This window comes from Dunckerocampus dactyliophorus, chromosome 17 (genome assembly GCF_027744805.1).
Source record: "Dunckerocampus dactyliophorus isolate RoL2022-P2 chromosome 17, RoL_Ddac_1.1, whole genome shotgun sequence".
NCBI lineage: Eukaryota > Metazoa > Chordata > Actinopteri > Syngnathiformes > Syngnathidae > Dunckerocampus > Dunckerocampus dactyliophorus.
The window spans coordinates 19419800-19443273 of record NC_072835.1 but is presented as its reverse complement, the minus strand read 5'-3'; the positions used below and the strand labels follow the sequence as shown (position 1 = coordinate 19443273).

General features: G+C 42.0%; 1 protein-coding gene across 1 annotated transcript in view; it reads right to left on the bottom strand.

The window, feature by feature from the left end:
* Positions 1-23474, bottom strand: part of trabd2a (TraB domain containing 2A) — a 63880-nt gene that overhangs the window by 5184 nt on the left and 35222 nt on the right. Inside the window, exons 5-6 of the mRNA XM_054757727.1 lie at positions 2906-2996; positions 434-697 (exon numbers count right to left, since the gene is read on the bottom strand). Coding sequence (XP_054613702.1) covers positions 434-697; positions 2906-2996 — 355 coding nt within the window. The remainder of the gene's footprint in view (positions 1-433; positions 698-2905; positions 2997-23474) is intronic.

The following is a 23474-nucleotide window of genomic DNA, read 5'->3' as shown; positions in this document are numbered from 1 at the left end:
ACAATGGCAATTGAAGAGCGAACAGGAGGTTTACAGAGCTGAATCTAATCTAGTGACTTTTGGAGCTCCGTGTTCGGGACCACCAAAATCTAACATTTTTCCCCGGTCACACCTGACACACCTGCTAATGTCGGTGAGTTTTTATGCATGTTTATGACTCCAAATGGGCGAGAACAGACGGAATATAATAAACACAATGAACACAAAAGGGCCTTCACACGCTCTGTGCTTGGCCACTTTTATTGCAAATGTTGATTTGAAATCGCAAGAGAACATTAACGTGACGCTTGCAAGAGGGTTTGAATGGATGTATCAATTGCTTGCGTTTTTTCGCCATTTGTTGTCGTATTTCTGGTATTGTGGTACTCAGTTTTGCAGGCGACAAACGTTTAAGTCTTGGTGGTGTTTTGTGCCCAAATTGACGGCCTCTTACCTCTCTTCTATGCGGACCCACAGATCGTTAAAATGCCTGTGACGCTGTTTCTTCTGCTTGTTCCTCCGCCTCTTCTTCAGCATCTTCTTCTCCGCTTTCTCCAGCAGCTCCAGGCTGTCCGAAGGCAAGAGCATGTGGGTCAACCTGTCGTCCTCCAGGGGACGCCCCTCATCCTCTTCTGAAAGTTCATGGAGGAACGGCTCCAAGAGCGGGGACTCAACTTGTTGGTCCTCTGACTCCATTACGTCAGGTCTGGACGATCTCCTTAAACAGGAAAAGTAAGAAACTGTTGACTGAGCGAGTTTTAGAGAGCTGGAGATCTGTCGTGATATCTGTGCTCTACCACCATTTCTTCCTAAACATGATTTCTGTATTATGGTACATTTACTCACCCACGCACTTACACACATACAGTAGATCTATTCTGTGATAGCTACCTGTACAAGACGTCACGCTACACTGCATAACATGCTTCACTTGCTACGCTAAGTCCATCCTTTCCACAACACTTCATGGGTGGTCAGTCGAGACATAATGGTGGTACGTATGGAATCCTCCTAGACACCTGCCCGCATTCCATATAAGCTGGCTTGACCTGGTTGGAATCTAAACATGCATGTGGGCAGTGGCGGAGCTACGGGGTGGCCAGGGATGGCTATGTTGACTTTGACTTGAATTGTGAAGTGTGAGACAGCTGTTAATATTGGGAGCTCTCTGGAGCAGCATGAAAGGGCATCTAAACTGAGGAGTCTAGAGTTGAAACAGGAGTGCCGATCGGCATCCACTTCCGTATGATGCCCTGCGCGGGTTTGGTTGCTATGATGGGGAGCAGAATCCAGAAGCTATGTATTTAAAGCAAGTCCTTGGCACACAGACGATCCAAAAGCAGTGGCAGCGCCACGAGGTGGTCACTATCCATCTCGACAAAGCAGGCATCAACTTGTTGCCACCCCTGTGTGAGTAATGGTCTCACCTTGGCCACTCCAATGAAACATTTCTGGCTGCATGTGGGACTTAAGAAATCAAGGCTACCTGTATCTATACGCCATGACATAGATTCAGCAAGGTCTAGATAGTGAATTCCATCCTTGGCATTGTTTGCAGTTTGACTTGGTGTATATGGAAACACTTTATTGTAATTAGAAACTGCAGTTCCAACCAGAGGTTGCATGTGAGATGCTGTTGCTGAGCCAAAATACCAAAGAATGAATTTATTTGACTTATTAAGATCATTTGCTAACATCACTGGCATCAGGTGTGGGAGTAACTAACGATATTCTTCCAACAATAGCTGTTTGTGGACTGTCATGGCTGCTGCCAGCACACGGGGTTCAAACTCACTTCGCTCAGACTGAAGTTACAGATGTCCGCCATCTCCTGGTGTAAAATAGTAACTACACGAAGCATCATATTTGTCTCTACGACTTGTTAAATTCAGCTTGTCATAATTTTGCAACTTTGCCGTTTAAAGGGTTAAGTTTAGAAGAAATAACTTCGAGGCTAACTAGCTAGCTTGCTAGCTAGCGGCCGTCTAGAGTCCCTGGAGCGTAATAGTTGTGTCCAGTGTAAACAATAAATAACAGGAGTATAAAGGTGACTATAGGGGTGTTATTTCATGTCTACTGGGCACTAATAATGTTAAAAACTGTATTTAGAAAGTCATAAACAGTTTTTCTATGCTCTAATTACAAAAACATTCCATTTATTAACATTGAATCAGATATTGCAGAAATTCCTTTATCGCGGTCGGGTCTGGAACCAATTAACCGCTATAAACGAGGGACGACTGTATATTAAAAAGTAAAACGGCATCTACAATACATCGCAATGTTGGTACAGTAGTTCCTCCCGCTCCTACTACGTATCAGAGAAATCTGCAGACGAACAATAAGCCCCAACTCCTACACTTGTATTTGTGTCATTTCGCCTTGCCAGTTTGTAGATTTACGATCCACTCTACATAAACTCTCCAGAGCAGAGAAATTACGACCCGAGAAAAGCCATGACACAACTACTCATGTTTTGGGACGTATGGGAGGAAGTGAAAGAACAAGAGAATGAATCAAGTGGATAACAGCCCCGGGCTATTGTCGATTATTTGCAGGCTACACATTTTGAAGCATTACAGGAACATCTGTTTCACATCAACAGATGAGCACATACCAGCTATGAAGTTGCATTAACTTTGAAAATGATTTTCCATTCGGAATCCAGTCAGCAAAAAAAAACAAAAAACAACTAATGTTGGAGTACATTTTTACTAGCAGGAGGCCGAAACTTGTTTAAGCGATAAAATATGAGCTTTTACACACATTGTGTCTTTTCTTGCTCAGACCCGTCGGACAGCATTTTTCTCTTAACCTTGGCTGATGATTCCCACAAGAAAAATGGAAAGAAAAGTCTTGCTGCCCTCAGTGTATTATTATTACATGTGTGTGTGACAGGTGGCAAATGTTAACTGGGAGTGTATACCTGCGTATGGGCTGCCCAGCAGGGGTGTGCTCTACCTCATATCCTTGGCGGCGAAGCACATCAATTACTGTATTGTTGCCCAAGAAGTGACCTGCAATTAAAAGAAGATTTTTTTTCAAATAAATGTACCTCATGACTGTCATACTATACATCAAAAACAATATCAACACTCCATAATGTAACGTATTAACAATGTTATGAAGAAATGCAGGGCCACAGACGCACAAGCTCAGCCTGGAGCGTTTACGGCTTCACAGACAGTCAGACAACACGGGCCTCTTGACGTCGCGAGTCACTTTTATTATTGTTGATACGAGCCGATAATAAACTCCTCTCTCCAGGCAAGGATGATACTGTAAAGACACGGAAGCTTGGTGTTATGCAGATGTCCGACTGTTTTGTGTGGCTGTTAAGATGGAGAGCTTGTGTTTGTGTGTGTGTGTGTGTGTGAGAACGGCTGCATTGTATGTGTGGAGACAGCTACGTTGGCTGATACTCTTTTTGGCTACATTCGCTGATATTCGCTGATATTCTTCAAGCTACGTTCGCTGAAAAGTTAAGAGATGACAACATTAAAGCGCGGACGTGGCGCATGGATAGGAAATCTCCGCAGGTGTTATCGGAAATTTCTGATAAGTGAATTACGCTGATATCAACACCCGATTAGATCAGTCCTATCCTTACCTAAGATGAGCAGATTGGTCTATTATAGTAACACAAAAAAATCTTGTCAGTCAAAAATAGTATTTTTGACTTTGACTTTGGAGACTCATCAGCACTACTCATGACTTTTGGAGCCCATGAACTGCTCTGCTGAGAATAATGCGTTAGGGGAAGGTGTTAAAATAACAGAATAAAGTAAAAGTTTCAGAATAAAGTTCTAACAGAGCATCAGACTTCCTGTGACTGTGTGGGGACAACTTTCTTCTTGTCATTTTTGTGACTTTATTTCCATAATATTTTGACTTTGTTTTCGTAGTAATCATTTTTCCCCCTTAATTTTCCAAAAACTGCAACTTTTTGTGGTTTCTAATATTACGAATCTAAAATTTGCTTAAAATTTCAACTTTATGCTTTAAAATAAATGTTTGTCATTCTGACTTTGTTAGCATAACGACTGTTTCTCTTAATGTGATGACTCAATTCCTGCTCTTTTCTTGTTTAATTGTATTTTTAGACCGTGCCGAGGGCCGATAAAACTTTGGACACTCCTGGTCGAAATCATCCTATATCGTTCAAGTCCATTTACACGTCACTTTATTTTGTTAAATGCTACTCCTTCCTTCCTGGGTCTTATCTGCCATCCTTGTTTTCATTCATTCCCTTTATATGTGCATTTTCCCCTTCCTCTCCCAATGCTCTACCGCCACCACTACCACCGTATTCCTTATCGCTTGCTTCCCCTGCTCTGTCTCTCCCTGACCCTCTCAGCTAGGTGAAGTAGGGCCATTGAGGCTTCAGGTTGCCGTGTCAAGAGGTCTCCATTCTTACCCTTTAGTCTGACAAAGGGGAGCAGGGAGCCATTGTCTGGGCCTGCTCAGCCGTGGCACCATAGAACTGTGTGAACAATGAGACCCGCCACTTTAATCTGGCCCAGAGCTATCGCCAGAGAGTGGATGGCTAAAATGCACCACTGGTGCCATGATACTATCTGGCAACTGTAAACTATTTTGACATTTTTCAAACTGCTGTTAGACTTTCAGAACATTTTGATCCTCGACGATCCTCGTTGGTTTTGAATGCACTGGACTACAACATCCCTTGATTCTTGTTTCTTGACAGCATTCAGTGCGCTTTATAATTACAATTTTGCAGTACACGGTTGGCTAAGTGATTGGCCAGAAGAGCGTCAACGCTCTTTGGAAGTTGGAAAGTGAGCGAGACGGAGAGATGAAGTTCTCCAGCCAAGCCCACGTTTAGAAACAACTCAACGTGATTTATGTGCGTTTACGTCAGGGGATTAAGGTGGGACAAATGGAGCTGTTCAGCCTCAGAAGGGTGGGCGGATTTCCAAACTTCAAAGGCGCACACACTCTCTCACACACACACACACACACACACACACACACACAGAAATGTATATAGATGCAAATTCTTTGAGATTGTAAACCATCAATTCTGTCATGTCCCCCACGGCTTCAATGTGTATTTCAGCACCAGTGAGTTGGAAAAAAAAGAGAAGGCGCTCGCTGACGTTGATGTAACAAGACATCACTGAATATTGTGCTGTAAGCCAAAAAACATAAAGATTTATACTTTTGCGGTCGGAGTAAAATGTTGAAAAAAACAAGGAAAGGTGACATTTTTATGTTTTTGTCTTCTAAGTGTTTACCTGCCAGTAGTCACCAAACTAATAAAAATCATTTGGACGATTTCACCTTGCCGTACATCAGCGACACCACATGAGGTCAAGGAGCGACGCAGCGTCACTTGTTTTACGGGGTGATAAAGCGTAAAAATTCACGCTTTATTTGAAAGAAAACGTTCCTTTTTTTATGTTTCGAGAAAGGAATCTCAAGTGAATGCCACCTCATGTCATTTTGCTGTTTTTGTGAGCGGCAGTTCACCTAAACAAGAACGTATTTCACCCTGAGAAAGGTCTGACGTGCTGCCCGACCAAAGTCGTGGAATTAAAAACAGATTTAGACGTCTTTGATTCAAAATGATTGATGACCCTAAAATGAAGAGAATGCGAACAGCAAAAGCTATGTCTGTTTTTTTTTAAACATAATGTAGCTTTTGCTACGCAATTTTAAACTACGGCAAAACATTTTCTTCCATCCATCTTCTATTCCGCTCATCCTCACGAGGGTCACGGGTATGCTGGAGCCTATCCCAGCTGACCCTCGGGCGGGGTACAGCATGGACTGGTCGCCAGTCAACCGCTACGGACAATTTAGAGGCGTCAATTAACCTAACATGCTTTTTGTTTTTGGAACGTGGGAGAAAACCCGGAGAGTACCCGGAGAACACCCCAGCACACACGGGGGAGAACATGCCCAACGGAGATTCGAACCCACAACTTCTAGATCTGATTCTGTGACCAACGTGCTAACCACTAGGCCACCGTGCATATTTCAGCTTTTAAAGAATTTCCTTTCCATTTCATGTACGGTAATCCCTCGCCACTTTGCGCTTCAATTTTCGCGACTCTGTTGCAAAGGAGAAGCACTTCCTGGTCTCAAACGCCAAACATTTCACCCAACTAACTGAGAACAGCCATAAAAGAAGCTACACTTGACCTGTTTTTGGGACTTACCCAGTCGATCGCTGCTATCTCATTTTACGTTTATATTTAGTGCAGCCGCTGTTCAGGGCAGACTTTGTGTTTTTTACGCCAGGCGCCTTGCAGACCAGCTAAGGGTCCTTCCCAGGAGCAGTGGCACATTCAAGCCATCCATGCAGCTGCTGTTGAAATGCGTGCATATGTTTATGTCTGTCTGTGTTGGTGGTAAAAGATAACAGATTATCTCAATGCCAAAGCAGCCAGCTGGATGAAAATCTGCACTGCGTATTAATGAAGACCGTCAAACGCCCCATTGCGTCTGGCTCTCTGACCGGAAATTTGCTTAAAACACGTACAGTCCTCACTCTCTGCTCCAATCGTGTTAATATTTGTAAAAATGAATGCATTATCACATCAGTGCCCGGCTGACACGCGTTTTGACCAACGAATACGACCGCATGCTGCTCTCCAGGTCCACAAAGCTCGGTCCACAAAGCCAGCGCCAACTAAAAACCAATAATAACCCAAAACTTTGTCTTTAAATATGTATCACTTGTAAAAAAAACTTTCTACTAAATATATAAACAGTATATCAGAGTGCGGGCGGGGTGGGGTGGTAGATCATGCCTGGGTTCAGGGCCGAGACCAGGGATCTTGGGCTCAAAAAGGTTGGTGACCGTTGGTATGGGGGCGATCTTGTACAAAAACAGGGGGAGCTTCGGAGCAGCCAATAACCCAACTGTTCCTCGCTGCTACTTTTACATCTAAAAATAAAAATCTGGACTTACTTGGAATGACTGTGACGTCTGAAGGTTTTTTTTTCCAAAGGTTATTTATATAGGCCAATTTCATACATTTTGCTGAAAGTGGCCAAGAATGACTATACCAAGACACAATATGTTCCCTGTATGTCGCTCCAACGCTGAGAGGCAAGATGGCTGAGATAAAAACCAGCGCCAGGCCTAAAAAGCCCTGATTCACAGCTCGCTCGTACAGTACATGGGCGCATTTACAGGGTTTATGATGAGATAATGTCACACTGTGACGATCGGACAGACGTGATTCAACGGAACCGTTAAACCGTAATGCACACCTGGACCGAACAAAAGATGACTGTGGTGTCCGTCGTTGTGCAGAAAGCCACTCCAATTATTAGAACACATGCTAAGCCTGAAGTAGTCGTCATTTTCCATTCCATACACATCAATATTTACATTACAACTTGTAACCGGTGCTCAAGCAGCGCTTCTCATAACATGACGACATGTTGGATAAACAAACGCTACAGCCCATTCTGCCCCGCTTTTCAAGCGGCGCAAGTCCACATGTTCCTAGCTTGTCGGCTGCTTCCAGCAGCCCATTATCACCATCACTAAGCACCGAATGAAGCTTTCTATTCCATTAGACGGGAATGAGGTGTCAGGTACTTTCTTCCTTGCGTCTTTAGTGAGATGAATGGTGGTTCTGGCTGCAGGCTTTTGGCCAAAGATGTAAAAGTACAAACATTTGGACTGAGTACACACAGGCTTTTGAGGGGCTCTTTTGCACAGAGATCATCCAAAATTGGCACGTTAGGGCGGAAGTTCCCGCATTTATTCAACCCAGCTAAGTGGGGCACTGCTGGTATTAGACGTACGCTTTCACACAGACGCTATTCCGCCTCTGTTATGGCTCTGATACTACCTCCAAGGCCGGAATATTGCTGGGTCGTTCCCCTGTTGTGCGTTGTTGTCACAGGTCAATGTATTTTAAGGGCAGTGTGGAAGGGGCAATGGACTAATTTGTATTCTTGTGTTGACGTTTAGGCCAGCATGGCAGGAGGTAGAATGACATTCCAAACTTTTGACTAAACCAGTGGTTTTCAAAGTGTGAGGTGGACCCCCCATGTGAGACTCCTGAAGACCCCAGCTTGAGAAAAAGAAAGAAAAACACATTTTTTAAACCTGTTAGGCCAACTTCAGTTGTGTTCAGAGATGTCCAATAAAAACGGGCCGTGGGGTCATATCCAGATTGTTTTTTCTGCCGATTAATGATAAAATGGTGCGCATTGGCACAAACTGACCACTCTACCGCACGACTTATTTACACCTTGTCAAGTAGTGTTTACGATTAGGTTACGACAATAGTACGCGCGACGTGCATTGGTCCCACGTGGGTATACTGTATGCATTGTCACCACCAATTCCCGCATCTGTGAAGCAGTCGTGGCATTATTTTGTCCCGCTGTGTCCCGCGGGATGCCATGCAACAGCAGGCGTCACTCCAGCTTCATTAATTCCTCTGTTTGCATGCGACCTACACGATGTTGAACCACAGAGAGGAAGCTCATCCAATAAAGAAAGGTAAGTCGATATTTTCTTGCAGCTGAGGGTAGAGAATGTGCAAAGAGCGGGAAGGAGGCAATGAACTGGAAAAAAAAGAGACGCAGACAGTGTGTGAGAGGGAATTGCTGACTAGAAGGTATCGCTTTGGGTGTTATGATTAGTTATGAACAGAATATCCCAAGGAAGATCCAAGACAGAAATGACTTGAGAATTCCCCCCGAATTGTTCCAAGATGTGGTGGAAAAGCTTCGATAGACACCACCTGCATGGTTTGCAGGTAGGTAGCTGTGAGTTTGTGTTACATTCACGACTAGTTCACGGAAATCATGCGTGCCACAAATTTTGAACAGTCGACAGCCTCGCGCAGTCTACACATACTTCACACCTGTTTACCACCGATTTACTCACTGGCACGCAAAATTGCGTGGTACTGCGGGGACAAAGTGCGTGCAAGTGTAAACAAGGCTTATGCTGAACGAGCCCACTTTACCATTTCTAAATTGCATTAGTCCAAAGTTTCCTACTACACTTTGTTCACATTTTATGTTAGTTGACTATTGGTCATGGTCGTTTGCATGATTGTTTACTTGAGACAAAATGTTGAAAATCTACTTTTTCTATGTCGTACATTGCAAGTTGGAGTATTTGTCTTGATTTTGCACAGTGCCTGTGTGTGAAATGCATCTAATGGCCTCACAGTGAAAGAAGCATAATGTGTGCACGAGATGTGACCGGACAGTTTGAGGGAAGAGCTGCTGCCAATATCGGTAATGAAGTGCTGGGCAATACATTGGATATCCATAAGAAAACAAGATCATGCATCTCTAGTATATTTAAAGGTAAAATGAACTGATCAGAGCCTAAATATCACAAATGATGCACCAGAAAATCAGTTTTTCAGGGAGGGGGGGAGGCCACAACCCACATGGATGCATGGTGTTTGGTGCCTGGCACTCCACAGAGAACATAAATTCTCAAGCAGTGTTTCTACATTCCTGGTAGTAAACCCAAAATTTGACATTAATATCTCCGAATCGCATTACTAATTGGAACTGAAGTTCCTCCAGTTGACATTGTTCCCACTATTACATTATTCCAAAGTTAGGGACACGAGCTTGCAGCAGAATGGAATATATTAGATGACATACAGTATGATGAACTCGGCAGCGAGAACTGCGTGGATCTTGTTAAGTGGTCTTAACCGCAATTCAATTACCGGAGGGTAGCGGTAAATATTATTTTAAGCACTGCAAGACTTTCATAACTTGTGGTGCGGAGTCTCTTAATGTTAATCTAATAATCATCCTTACAGAAACCACCAGATGAAAAAAAATGACTGTTGGATTCAATTTGACATACTACTTTCCAGTTTTTCAGTCGTGGATATCTGATCAAATCGAGTACACTAAGACACGTAGCCGGCGATATATTACATGTACAGTATACGCCGTGTTTGACTCATCACTTGGACTACATTTTTCAAACTGCAGGGGAAAATTAACAGCCGTGGAACAAAGTGCGTGGATGCGGTACACAAATTGGCAAATTCGTGTTTTTAAATCGTAATGAACAGAATCATCACCAGTCAACATATTATCCCACTGGAGAAAGGCAAAGCACACTCGCTGGCAAGTGGAGGAAACAGTCAAAGACAGATTTAATCATCTAATGCGGGGGTGTCCGGACGCTTCCCAGCGAAAAATGAAAGGATGCAAGGGCCACTTCGCTATTTTGTAAAGCAACACATGTGGCTATGCTAACAATGCTAGTCAGCTCTGTGATATACCGTAGGTGGAAAAGCATTTTATTAATGTGAACTTTGCTGTTTGCTGTGTTGTTTTTTCCCTTTTCGTTTTTTTTTTTTTATTTTCCAAATACTTCAGCTTTCGTCCTGTCCTGTCGGTTCCCTCGTCATTTTTTCCCCAACCTAATTTTCCAAAAATTAAAACTCCATTTTGTTTGGCATAATTTAATAACAATTATTTTGTCAGATTTCAACTCTGCTTCCCAAAATGACATCATTTAAAAAAAAAAAAAAATTTGGGTTTGTTTGCGACTTTTTTGGATTCATATTTTGACTTTATTCTGGAAAAATTACAGCTGTTTTTTCGTCTCTGCTATTTTTTTCTTTTAACTTTGCCAACTATTGCAACTTTCTTCGTCTGCTAATATTGTGACTTCATTCCCATATAATAACGTTTTACACAACCTGATTTTCCAAAAAAATACAACATTATTAGTTGTTTTGTTTGTTTCTTGTAATAAAAACATTTTGTATTCTTTTGCTTTAATATTTCGACTTTATGCTACTAAAATGATGATTTTTCTTCATAATATTACAATGTTATTCTTGTAAAATGAGGACTGGATTACAACTTTTTTCTTAATATTTTTAATTTATTCTTCTGAAATGATTGCAAATTTTTCCTTTTTTGCTGTTTTTTTTTCTTGTTCAATTCTATTTTTAGAATGTGCACACTTTGGATACGCCTGATTTCACGTTAAAAAGTAGACGTGTGCAAATTGACCAGGATCCGAACAGACTATTTACAAATGATCTTGCAAGATTATCATGACTTGTGATTCTGATTAATATTTCAAACCAATCAACTTTCCACTCTCCCTCTTCTATGCTCGTCTAATAAATGACAAACCTCTTCTGACGTGGTCCACTTACGAGCACAGGGTAAGAACATAAAAGCGTGCAGGTTGACGTCAAGCCGGCCCAATGAAAGGGTGAAGCCACAGACGCAGCCAAACCAAACGTCCCCGTGTTGTCGTAGCGCAAACTGCTTAGATCGACTGCGTGAGCCGTGTTTCACAAGGTGATGTCAGAATTTACTCACAGATTTTGGCAAAACTGGTGGAATTTTCAGCTCTTCATTCCCAGCCAGTAAATCTGAAGCGAGAGTCGGTTACAAAGTCGCTGTTCGCAATAAATCGCTCACCCGAAAAACGTTTTGTCTCACTCCCATTTCTTCTTTAAGCTCTACTTAGAACCTCCTTAAGATCCAACGGTGCACAGTTTAAATTCTTGCCATTTTTCAACTGGTCTTGTGTAGAAAGGAGTGAAGGATTCTACCACTTTCGGGACTTCTCATTTTCATCTCTTTCTAAATACCAAGAAGACATTTTAATACGGTAGAGAAGAGAGAGAGCTGACGGACGAATCACGATGGATAGCAGGCCAAAGCCACGGGATTGCTGTGCCTTCAGGGTGCCAAAGAATGCTAACATCTCAACCAACCTCTAGACGTTTAGATTTTCCATTTCTCTCCGGCTGGGTGACAAAAGCGAGTAAAACTGATATCGATCTCCAGTATAGACACAGACAAACGAAGTAGAAAAGACGTTTAAATGAGGCAGAACAAAAGGCGAGCCAAACAGACAACAAGACAAATGGATATGGACTGCAGATAAAAATGGACGGATTTAGAGCAGCTGGAGTAAAGGCAAAAGGAGGACATGCAAAACAATTGTCGAGCGAATGCTGAGTCAAACGCCAGAAGGTTCTAGTAAAGCGCAACTGTTCTCTTTCATTTGTAAATTGCACATTTCAGGATATTTATTACCTCAGAGTAGACTTAGATGTTCCAAACATAAATGCAGCAAGGTTGCCTAGCTTAGCAGTGATCATCACACCCGTCTCCATTTTTAGTAGTTTACGTGACTTATGTTTAACGGCCACCAGTGTGACAATGGCGACTCAGCCGGCGGACGCTTTCACGGCGTGGACCACTTCAGCTTTGAATTTATGATGAGAATAAATAAGAAGCGGAGCGCACGAGAGGTCTGTGGTGTGAGAGTGTTTTCTAAATAAACTCTCACCCTGAATTTGCGGCAGCACACAGCTCTCGGGAGCCGTGTAAGGAATTACATGTGTCAGGCGGCTGTAGTCCGTTTTGCTCTCTTTCGCTCCCGAGGCTCTGCTCTCTTTGCCAACAACTTTAAGGCTCTCCAGAAAACCGAGTCAGTCAATGGCGGCCTCACGAAAGAGTGATCAGAGATGGACATTTCTGTAAAAGTGGGCGGTTTTGACAAAATCGGGCAAAGCACACTGCCAGCGTTAAACGTAATTACTGTCAGGGGGAATATTCTTTGCAGCTAAAATAGATTTTATGAGTGCATAAGCTAACGTTTTGGCACTCAAAATAAATACGCCATAATTCACTAATGTATTTCGTTTGTGTCAGTGCACTTTTAAGGAGTGAATAACTGCTCACGTCAACCCTCACGAGATTGCTAACAAATCGGATTTGTTTGTTATTAACTCCTCCAATAACAAAGTCATAGTTATACGTTTTTATAAGAGGTTTTTATAAGAAGTGATGACACAACTCTACACTAATGCTTTTCACTTCAGAGCAATTTTTTAAACCCTAAAAAATATGTATCAAAAGTGCGTTTGATAAGCGCTCGGCAGGGGTCATTTAGATGGAAAAATCACCCATGACAGGAAGGAGGAAGCGAGAGAGCGTGGAGTAGTGTAAGCGTGCAGAAGGTTACGCATTGTTGGGAAATTTTAACGCATGCACGCACACGTGCCGAAACGCCACAAAAAATACAATCGGCTCCAGACAAGCAAAAATAGAAACAAAAAATAGATGATTTATCGAGAATAATTATCATTTTTACATGCAAAAAAATTATTTAAATAATCTCTTAACCTGCAGTTACTCCCAAATGCCAAAAAATGTTAAACAGAGTAAAAAAAAATCTCTGATTGTTGCTGTATGGACTCTGACTAAGTGCAAGAGTGGAAGCCACAAATCGCACAAGTCATGCCATCCTCTGTGTCTTCATGTGTTGATAAAATCTCCTTTTAGTTTTCGCACCTCCAAATGAGAGGACAGCCTCTCCATAGCAATTCCCACTCAGAATCATCAATAAATGAACAACTGCTCTCCAACTGGATGTGTAATTTTCCCTTCCTTCTTCCCTTTTAATGGAAGCGCGCCGTCTCTGCTCCAAATAAGAACATAGCCACCGGGCAGGCACGTAAAGCGCTCGTTCCAGGTGCAAAAGGAAGTACTGCTGGGTTTGAATGGGGTCATGGGTGAGGAGTTCAAGTCTTTCAATAAATCATCCAAAGCCGTTGTGACAAGCGTTCTGCTTCTATGACTGAGAGAGAAGTGTGCGCCATATAAAATATGTCTTTCAAGTCCCCCCCCCCCCCCCCCCCCGGCGAAGGAAAACGTACATGTTTAGGTGCTATTCACCGCGCAGCTTAATGGCGCATTCATTCCTTTGGTTTATCCTTTATCCTTCCGTTTAACCAAGAGTGAGCCATTCTAAACACGACACGTCACAGATGCGCCGTGTTTTTGATTTCAGCATCATGAATAGCAAACAATGACACGCCATTTAGTTTGGATCGTAAAAACTGGGACTCGGTGTGCTTTTGAAAGGTTTTGCATACAAAGAATGAAGTCAAAAGGTCCTCAGAAAACACAGTACAGTGGAACCTTGGTGAGCGTCTTCAATTCGTTCCAGAAGAAACAATTCTAACCGAAACAGACGCGAACCAAATCAACTTTTCCCGTAAGAAATAATGTAAATCCACATCAGCCAAGACATGTGTTTAGAGTTTTACATGGAGAAAGCAATTCAAAATGTATATAATTGACGAATCAAAGGGAAAATTTCATTTAAGGTCACTTTAACCTTCACTGAAGCCGTGGTTCTTGACACGACTGTTCCCAGAGACGCAGTGTGGCAGCGAAGTGACCCAAAACACAACCAAAGAAAGTCGCAAGTGCCAGCATTTTGACAAAGAAGGTGAGAAACACTGCTGAATTTGAGAAGTAATTCATGGGAAAACATGAGGGTGGTGGTTGATCTCGCTGCCACATCGTGTCTTTGGGAACGGTCACGTCTTCAATGAAGGTAAAAGTAACCTTAAATGTTCATGTATCATCAAAGACGGGCGACGCCCCGGAGTATAAATCACACCAGCCAAAAATGCACAACGAAGACGAAAAAAACATATGTCGCACTGGACTGTAAGTCGCATTTTTGGGGGGAAATTTGTTTTTAAAAAATCAGAGCAGGCATCTGTTAAGGTGACGTGAACAGGTGGTATGTTAACGTAACATTGACAGTTATTCAGATAACTAAAGCTTTAAAACGACATAACACAACTTGTTTACTTGCAGCTTGTAATCTGCATAATATGATTTTCTGTCCGGGGGCGTTTGTGTTCCGTTTTTCTCAGTTGTCTTTAGAAGTTGATGTTTACATCGTACATTTTCAGTGGTACAGGAGTGATAGGAGTAGCAGATACTGGCAAACAAGCCTGGAGCGCCCTCTTGTGGTTGTCAGTGTGGACAAAAACATATACAAATCGCTCCGGAGTATAAGTCGCAGGACCAGCCAAACCATGAAAAAAGTGCAACTTATAGTCCGGAAAATACGGTACGTTAAGAACACATTTGTACTCATGCAGTGTACTAATAACACAACAAGATGCGAGCCATATTGTACGCTAACCAAAGAATGCGCGCCGACCGAGACAAAATTGTGGAGTAAATTTGACATGAACTGAAAAAACACGCTAACCGTGGTTGGTATGTAATTTGCATGCCAGGCCGATACAACATTGTAAAGAAATGAGCACTTAATACTATACATACTAAAATACTATAATACTACATACTTAACAGTATGAAAAGCTGTTGTGTTGTTTGCGGCGTACTCACTCATGTCACATTTCATCTTGCGAGGCTATCTTCCGTATCCGTAGCTGAGCTCCAGGCTTTATTTTAAGATGCGTAGTGAAGCCTGTTTTTCCACAAAGCTCTCCTCCATGAAGTGGAATCGGTTACACATTAAAATTAGATTATCATAAAGCTGACCAATAAAATAGAGTGAGGTTAGTTCCCTCAGGAAATGCATGTCAAATGATTTAAGTTTAGTATTTAAGTATTAAGTATTACAGTAGTAGTAGTAGTAGTTGTGGTATTTCGTCCATGTTAGGCGAGTGTTTGGGCCTCAGCCGGCCGGTGTTCCTGCCAAGTGTGTGGTAGGTCGGGTCTGGATTTTAATGGTGCTCTATGACATGTGTGTACTCATGTCAGCGATTGCCCCAAACAGTTGTAAACTAGCTGTTTATGAGGGGGAGTTGCTTCGAAAAAAATAAAAAGCTCCGTTTTGGACTTTCACACCATCTGGTGAAAGAGGAAAAAATGCGGGGGACGTGTGGTGCTCGGTGTGAAATCACACTGGAGAGATATTTGGCTCAGGTATGTGTAAGGTTTGGCCTCAGGATTCGGGATTAGGGAATGTTTGGGAAGGAATTTGCGTCTACTATTTAGCTTAGTAAACTATATTTTAATTCTAGGCAGGAGCACGGGAGCTGCTGTCAACTCTCAACAGCTGATGTCACACACGTCACTTCCCAGGTCCCTCTTCTTAAAGGGATAGTTTGGATTTTTTGACGTGAAGTTGTATGACATATCCATCAGCATTGTAGTCCAATAACAGCGACTTACCCCCCACTTGGTCTCCTAAGTCCAGTTCTGGTCAGATTCCTGTGATGAAGAACGTAGTTCCGCTTAGTTGCTGGGGACAATTAAGTAAAGAGTTTGGCTTCTCAAAGCAATATGCGTTCACAAAACAAAATGTATTCATCTTTTGAACGCATATTGTTTTGAGAAGCCAAAGTCTTTACTTAATTGTCCCCAGCAACTAAGCGGAACTATTATATTCTAACTAATATATTATATTCTGGTGTGTAGTATGTTTTAGCTTGATTTAAATGTTCAGTTCATAACATACAGCACATTCCATATCCTGTAGTTTATCTTTCTGTTAATAGCATACAGTGAAAATATATTTCATGCTTGCATAACGGTGATTAATCATGATTAATTCATGTATAAACTGTGATTAATTTGATTGAAAATGTTAGGGGTGTAACTTGAGTTGGGTTTGGTGTTAAGAAGGTCAGGAAAAAGACTAATGAAGAACAGCTATGACAACACCTGGTACATTTAGTTACTCCTGGGTATTGAAGTGATGATTTCCTCACTGCAGGACTGGCGGCTAGCCGTACACTGGCCATTAAGGATGCTCTACATGCGTTATGAGGTCATGTCGACCTCTTTCGTTAGGCTATACCGCCTTTATTTTGAATAGCTTCCTAACTGCATGTGTATGGGAGGCATCCACAGGACCCTTCTACTCTCCATGACAGACTCTCTGAAGGTTAATTATTAGTGGCGTTCAGTTAGACAGGCTAACCAAGCTCTGTGGTAAATCCTGATGTGCTATGCAGCTTTGGAAAGAGAGTGAAACATTTAAAGATGAAGAAAAAGCTGCCATCAGCATTCAGTGATATGTAAACACATCACTTTATTCAAGTCAGGAGTGCCAGGGTATGGCAGACATTAGGAAGGGAACACGGGTTCAGGTTGTATACAAGGATTGGGTTACTGTACCTATAGAGTGAGAGCAATAACCGCTTCCATATGCCGTTCGGGAACACATGGCACCTTTTCAACGTCGTCATTTGCCGTGAGTGATGGCTGCAGAAGTTCGGACAAATGGAGAGGAAGGACGCATTGCAAGCCTGACAATACCTTAATACAAAACATTGGTGGGTACAGGACAAGGGGGTTATTTTTAGACTAGAGAATAATGAAAACCTTTTCTTTTTGTACCCTTAAAGTGAAGTATTGTAACACAACCTGACACCAAGAAGAACAGGAACATTTTGCCTGTCAGAAATACTGCAGAGGTTGGGGTTATTGTGGGTTACTTAACAAAAATAAACAGAGTGAGGTTTCTAACATGAGTATCAAAATGGCTAAAGGCAGTGATATGGATAAGAGTCGAGAGCATTAGCCATCAATCTAAAAGACAGCATGTCACAGAGTAACGTGGCGGTTATGCCGGAGCCTATCCCGGCCGTCTTCGAGCATAAGGTGGGGTACACCCTGGGCTGGTCGCCAGCCAATCACGGAGCACATATAAACAAACGACCATTGATACCCATGGACAATTTGGAGTCTCCAATGAGCCTAGCATGCATATTGTGGGTGCATATTTGTGGAATGTGGGAGGAAGCCGGAGTGCTAGCCATTACGCACAAACGGGGAGAACATGCAAACTCCATACAGAGATGTTCCAACGAAGATACAGTACAAACCCGCAATCTGACTGTGAGGCCAACATGCTAACCACTAGGCCACCGTACGGCAGCAGACCAAATGTTTCAGAGTATACCAGAAAAAAAATAGTACGGTTTTGGTAAAAATGGCATTTTGCAACATTGTTACATAATACATACATGCTATACCGGAACCTGTTACCTTGGTTTCAAATTTGACAACATTTTGAAAGTACATATATTTCTAAAGGTGTACAATGCGCCAGTGCTTAAACCGCCGTCATGCTTCCTGATATGCAAGGTTTCAGCATATCCTACATGAACTCACCCCAGTTCGAAGGGTCATCTCCCCCACTGTGTTTAGCTTGTTCCTTAACATTTTTTGTGGGAAAATGGTTTAATGATCGTTATAGAACCAGAAATGGAGCTTGGAGCACACACGTTTGTCCTGGCTTCTCAGCACAATATGGCCAATATGGCCAAAATAACAATAATAGAAGAACATTAGATGTGAGTGTGAACAGTTGTTTGTCTATATGTGCCCTGCGATTGGCTGGCGACCAGTCCGGGGTGTACCCCGCCTCTCGCCCAGAGTCTGCTGGGATAGGTTCCAGCATACCCGTGACCCTAGTGAGTATAAGAGGCATAGAAGATGGATGGATGGAAGAACATCAGATTCACATTGGAAAATGATCTGCATGCATTACGTGCATTGTTAGCTGCCTCGTGCTAGCTGTTTTTCCCTCTTTATAACGGACGGAAAAGGTAAAGACGCGTGTTAATGTCTCGATATGAGGATTGTGGATGACGGGCAAAATTCCAATTCCAGTTTTCCTTTAAGTGCACCAGCCAAAGACATCGTCTAAGTGCACTGCACTGAGTGCACCAAGTGGGATGACGATTTCTGCTTGTCAGCATGTCGCCAATAAATGGTTGTACAAACATTTATCACAAACCCTGACTTTCTACAGCCTTTGTAATGTCTTTAATGTAAATATGACATCATTATTCTTGCTAATTGGACAATAAAATGCTGGTGAGCTAAGGTGCTTGTGTTTGTTACTGCCGTCCTTCCATAGAGAAGAAAAGTCAAAGTTTTTTGTTGGATTTTTTTAAAAATTGGAAATACATAAACAGCAGTGCCAGCTAGAGCTAGATTTAACAACAAGTCAAATGCAATTAAGCTATTAGGATTATATGCCCAAGATCAAAAACGTATCCAAACTGGACTTTGTACCTTTACATTAAAAAAAAAACCTCCAAAGGAGTCAGTGCCTCACCAGCCACGTACGCAATGTATGACTGCCTTAACTCCCCTGTTACAGTTACAAATATAACACATATAACACATACAAATACATCTTTTACCTCACTTTTCCCCCCCTCTAGTACGCGTCCTGCCATGCTGCAACGAAGTAAAACTGACGCCTGATGTGGTTTCAGTCAAGTGCTGTTGATGGAACTCTCTAACATTCTCGGTGCAAAATGTTCTTACAGTACAAACACACAGAGATGTAAAAGCAATGATAAGAGACGTGACTGAGCATGTGCGTCAAAAATAAGACACATTGGCTCGGGTTTAGCAAGATGTGACGGTGTACCATTAATCCCGTCTCCATAAACAATCTCCGCAATTCAATATTTCTTTCCCGTGGCCTCAGATAACATCTTAGAACAGCAACATCCGTCTACTTCCCTCCATCGCGGCATCACTCATCGTGCAGCGTGTGGTGATTTTGCAGCAACTCAAGCGTGAAGATAAAGTTGTACGATTGCCATCCTCCGAGGAGCATTTTGTGGCCAAATATATTTCATTTGTCACTTTTAGTTGTTTGTTTTAGCACGTTCTTCGGACACGTTCACACTTACGCTTGACAAACACAAACAGAAGGTGACACAACCCAAAAACAGCACTCCAGACTCTAGCACACAGCAATCAGACGGTGAGTAGTTTCCACGCACTGTTTTGTTAGCCAGGTTTACATATTAATCCAGTGTTCCACAGAGGTCACTCAGAAATGTCAAGGATGCCAACTGCCAACTGTGTAATTCAAAGATGAACTCGAATCTACTTTAAGATTGGAACAATTGGAACAACCGAAGCGCTATTCACATGAACTCATGCAACACCAAAGACGTATTTATACGTTTTTATAATCCCAGACGGCCGATCCCAACAACGTATTTATAAGTCTCTTCTCGTTTTTTTGCGCGAGAGGCGAAAAGCGGTGATGATGCAACTCTCCACTAATACATTAACATTTCAGAGCACTTTTCAGCCGTAAAAAGCGCATTTGGTAAGAGCTCAATGGAAGAATCACACATGGTAGGAAGGAGGAAGTGAGAGAGCGTGGAGGAGTGTAGCTTGCAGAAGGTTATGTGGAAAAAGGTAGAAACAAACTGTTTTGTTTCTGATGAAAGACAAAGATATTTATATCAACACACTCACAGCACACAAACGTAACAATAGCAACAAAAAAACACAATTACAGGCCCTCGAACATACGGTGTATTAGTAACAAATATATATATATATATGCATATTTATGCAAATTGTACTTATTCTTGGCCAAAATTATGCATTTTAAGCATAAAATGGCTAAATTAACTAAAATACAAATACAAGGCAGAAGCAGCATTGTAATTGTGAATGTAGTATTCTACATTGGCCACAAGGTGTCAGTAATTGTTCATTGAGCATCAGACATGATCGGCAGAATTTACTGCAGGTTTAAATTATCTCACAACAGGCACAACAATAATAGCATTATAATCATAATAATAACACGGGCTACTGTTAGGGCCATAACCCACGACAAGCTAAAACGCAACTCTGAACCGCCGACATCACTTCCTGTCCTTCACACATCTCTCCACCCGCTTTGGGAACACATTTACTGTCACACAAACAAGCAGGAGTTTTATTTACATCTTAAATGGCGCATTTACTCTTATTATATCTACTATATTGGGTAATACGCATGTAAATTCATTTAAAGTCTCTATTACAATGCATTGAAACAGTAGCCATCGCAGGAAGTCTAAGGAAGTTTAATATGTCTTACTTTCTCTGATGATATCTAATATATTGGGTAATACAAATCTAAAGGTGGCTATATGGGTGTTACTTCATGTCTAGACGGCTCTAATAATGTTAAAAACCCTATTTAGAAGGTTGTAAAAAGGATTTCTATGCCATAACTACAAAAAATAATCAATTTATTAATAACCAATCCTACTTAATGGAAATTCACTTATTGCCGTCGGGTCTGGAACCACTTAACCGCGATAAACGAGGGACGGCTGTATTTTCTTTTGTTACATAGAGTTGTTTTGTCCAAAATAAAGTCCGTTATGCAAAAATAACTAAAAAGACAAAAAATATTATGGGTTGTCATTAAAACACAACAACCGTTATTGATGATATCGATATTGGGATCGATCCACCCACCAATATCGGTATTACCAAAATCCGTATCGACCCACCAACTGGCATCAGTGGCGTCAACTCTAATTGAGAATCGTAAGATGGGCTACTGCGCTTTGCTCGGAAGACCCATCATAAAAACAAATTGATTGAGTTTAGCCGCAGTTGATTAAGGACATGTCGTCTCATTCCCGTCCACAGTTGCAATACAGTCTTGAGAAAAATGGCCAGCACGTTTCAGTGCACTGCTAACTAAACAAACACACGACGTGACACGGCCGTTCTTGGAATAGAATAAATAATCCATGAACTTGGATAGTGACGGTGGGGGACATGGCCGCTGATAAGTGATAATACTTGTCTCACCGCTGATTGGAGCAGGGAAGTTAAGTAAGCCTATATAATGAGCTCCATTGTGGTGTATGTGCGTGTGTGTGTGCGTGTCCTTTGACCCCTCCAGGGATAATTAAGGACACATTTACCCTGGTTTGGCTTCAGTGTGGCTTGGGGGCTGGGGTCCAAATGTGTGTGTGCGTGTGTGTGGGAGAGAGAGAGAGACAGAATGCACCTTAATGCCCTCCATCCAGTTCCTTGTACACACTGACCCAAGCTGCCCTCCATTTGTCTAAAACTAGTGCTTCTGGGCTGATTGGTCATATCACTTTCACTCACCAGCTCACACACACACAAATACACATGCACCTTTTTAGGTACCTCCTTGGGGACTCGTCGTGAAATGTAGTCCTTGTTAGTGTGTGTGTGTGTGTGTGCGTGTGTGTGTGTGTGTGTCTGCTTTTCCTCAGCTGTTTCCTGCCAGTGCAAAGAGTCCAGCAGCATGTGAAGGCTTCTCTCTCATTCTCTAACTGTGTTTAAAGCGGATTGTTCTACTGTGAAATGACCTACTGAGAAACTGTGGCTGTGGACGATGTCATCAGATGTGGGTGGGGGGAAAAAAATGACAGCAAAATGGATGGCACGAAAATCTGATCCTCTCCCCACCAAATGTACACACCATTGTGAGAAACAAAACGTGTCGAAACATTCTTTCCGATGTTTGGGTACTCTCTTAATTGGACGTTTTTACACTCAAACGTCCAAGCACAATTTAATTTAATGTAGAATAAACATGACTTTTACACATCTGATGATGTCTTTTCCATGTGTCTTGTTCCTCTGTGAATGCTGTCTTTCATGATGCGTATTTTCCATAAGTAAGAGGCCACGTTTTTCTTATTTATGCAAGTACACAGAATACTGTATATGCTCACATAGTGGCCTCCTCTCAAACAGACGCCTCAGCCACTATTTAAGTAAATAGAGTTAAGTCTAAAATTCTTATGCAGTTATGCAATTTTTAATGTATTTTACGCTTTGAAAATGGTTGATATTCCTGATACAACATAGAGGAAATGCAATCTGCTGCACCACCTGGTAACTTCTATCATAGTCTAGAGCAGTGGTTCTCAACTGGTTTGTCAGCCGGACCCACCATCAGCCCTCAGTGACGAGCGGCAACCCAAATTGCAGGCATTTTACAACTCAAACTTCTCAAATATCTTATATTTAAAGGGTAAGCTTAGCGGTGACACGTTGTTTCTCTCTTCATAACGCGCTGGTCTCCAGCAGACATCTGCAGCTGTGTGTCGCACAGCTGTGTGTTGTTGGAAAGCCATGTCGTTTGTGTTCTTAACTACTACTTTAGACACCGTACAGTTATTTTTTCGACAACACACTACCAATTTTAATGAGTTTGGGTTTTTATGTTGTGTTTTGATCAGAAAACATTTGGGGAAACCTTATTTACAGCTTTCCACCAACTATAGTTTAAACAATGTCTATGCGTAGATATGGGGAGGAATCATTTTGGACCTTAAAAATATCAACAAAAATGTGTTAACACAGTTTCATACAGTCTTTTGACACTTTCTTCTGTCATTTCCAGCTAAAAGACACACATAAAAATTCACTTCACTCAAAATTTGGCCATGGCATGAATAAATTGTTTGTTATCATTTCATCTTTACAGTTTTAGTGTGTATGGTGTGCAGTTTTGCATATAAAGATGTTCTCCAAAGAGTACCTGACTTCAGACAGACTGAAAATCCGCCTTAGTAAATGATTACAACACAGCCCCGACCGCTTTACTCTGCGTGATCAATCATTTTGCAACCAAAAGCCAAGCAAAGCAGCAAGACTCCTAACACGACAAAGGCTGTCTGTCTACCCAAGATAGACATCACCCAATCAAGAAACATGGACACAAACCCAAATCTCTACGGTTATCTTCTGTTTTTATCCACCCTGCTTAACGTCTTTGTCTCTTATCAGACTTACTCAGACTTAACTACGCTCGTTGCGTAGTTACACAGGAATTCAGAGTATTAAAGTGACATTTCGGAAACCTTGCAAAAGACTTCAAACAGCCCACGAGCATGACTCTGGTTGCCCTCAGGCTGATAAAAAGGATGGTTTATTGTGCTTCT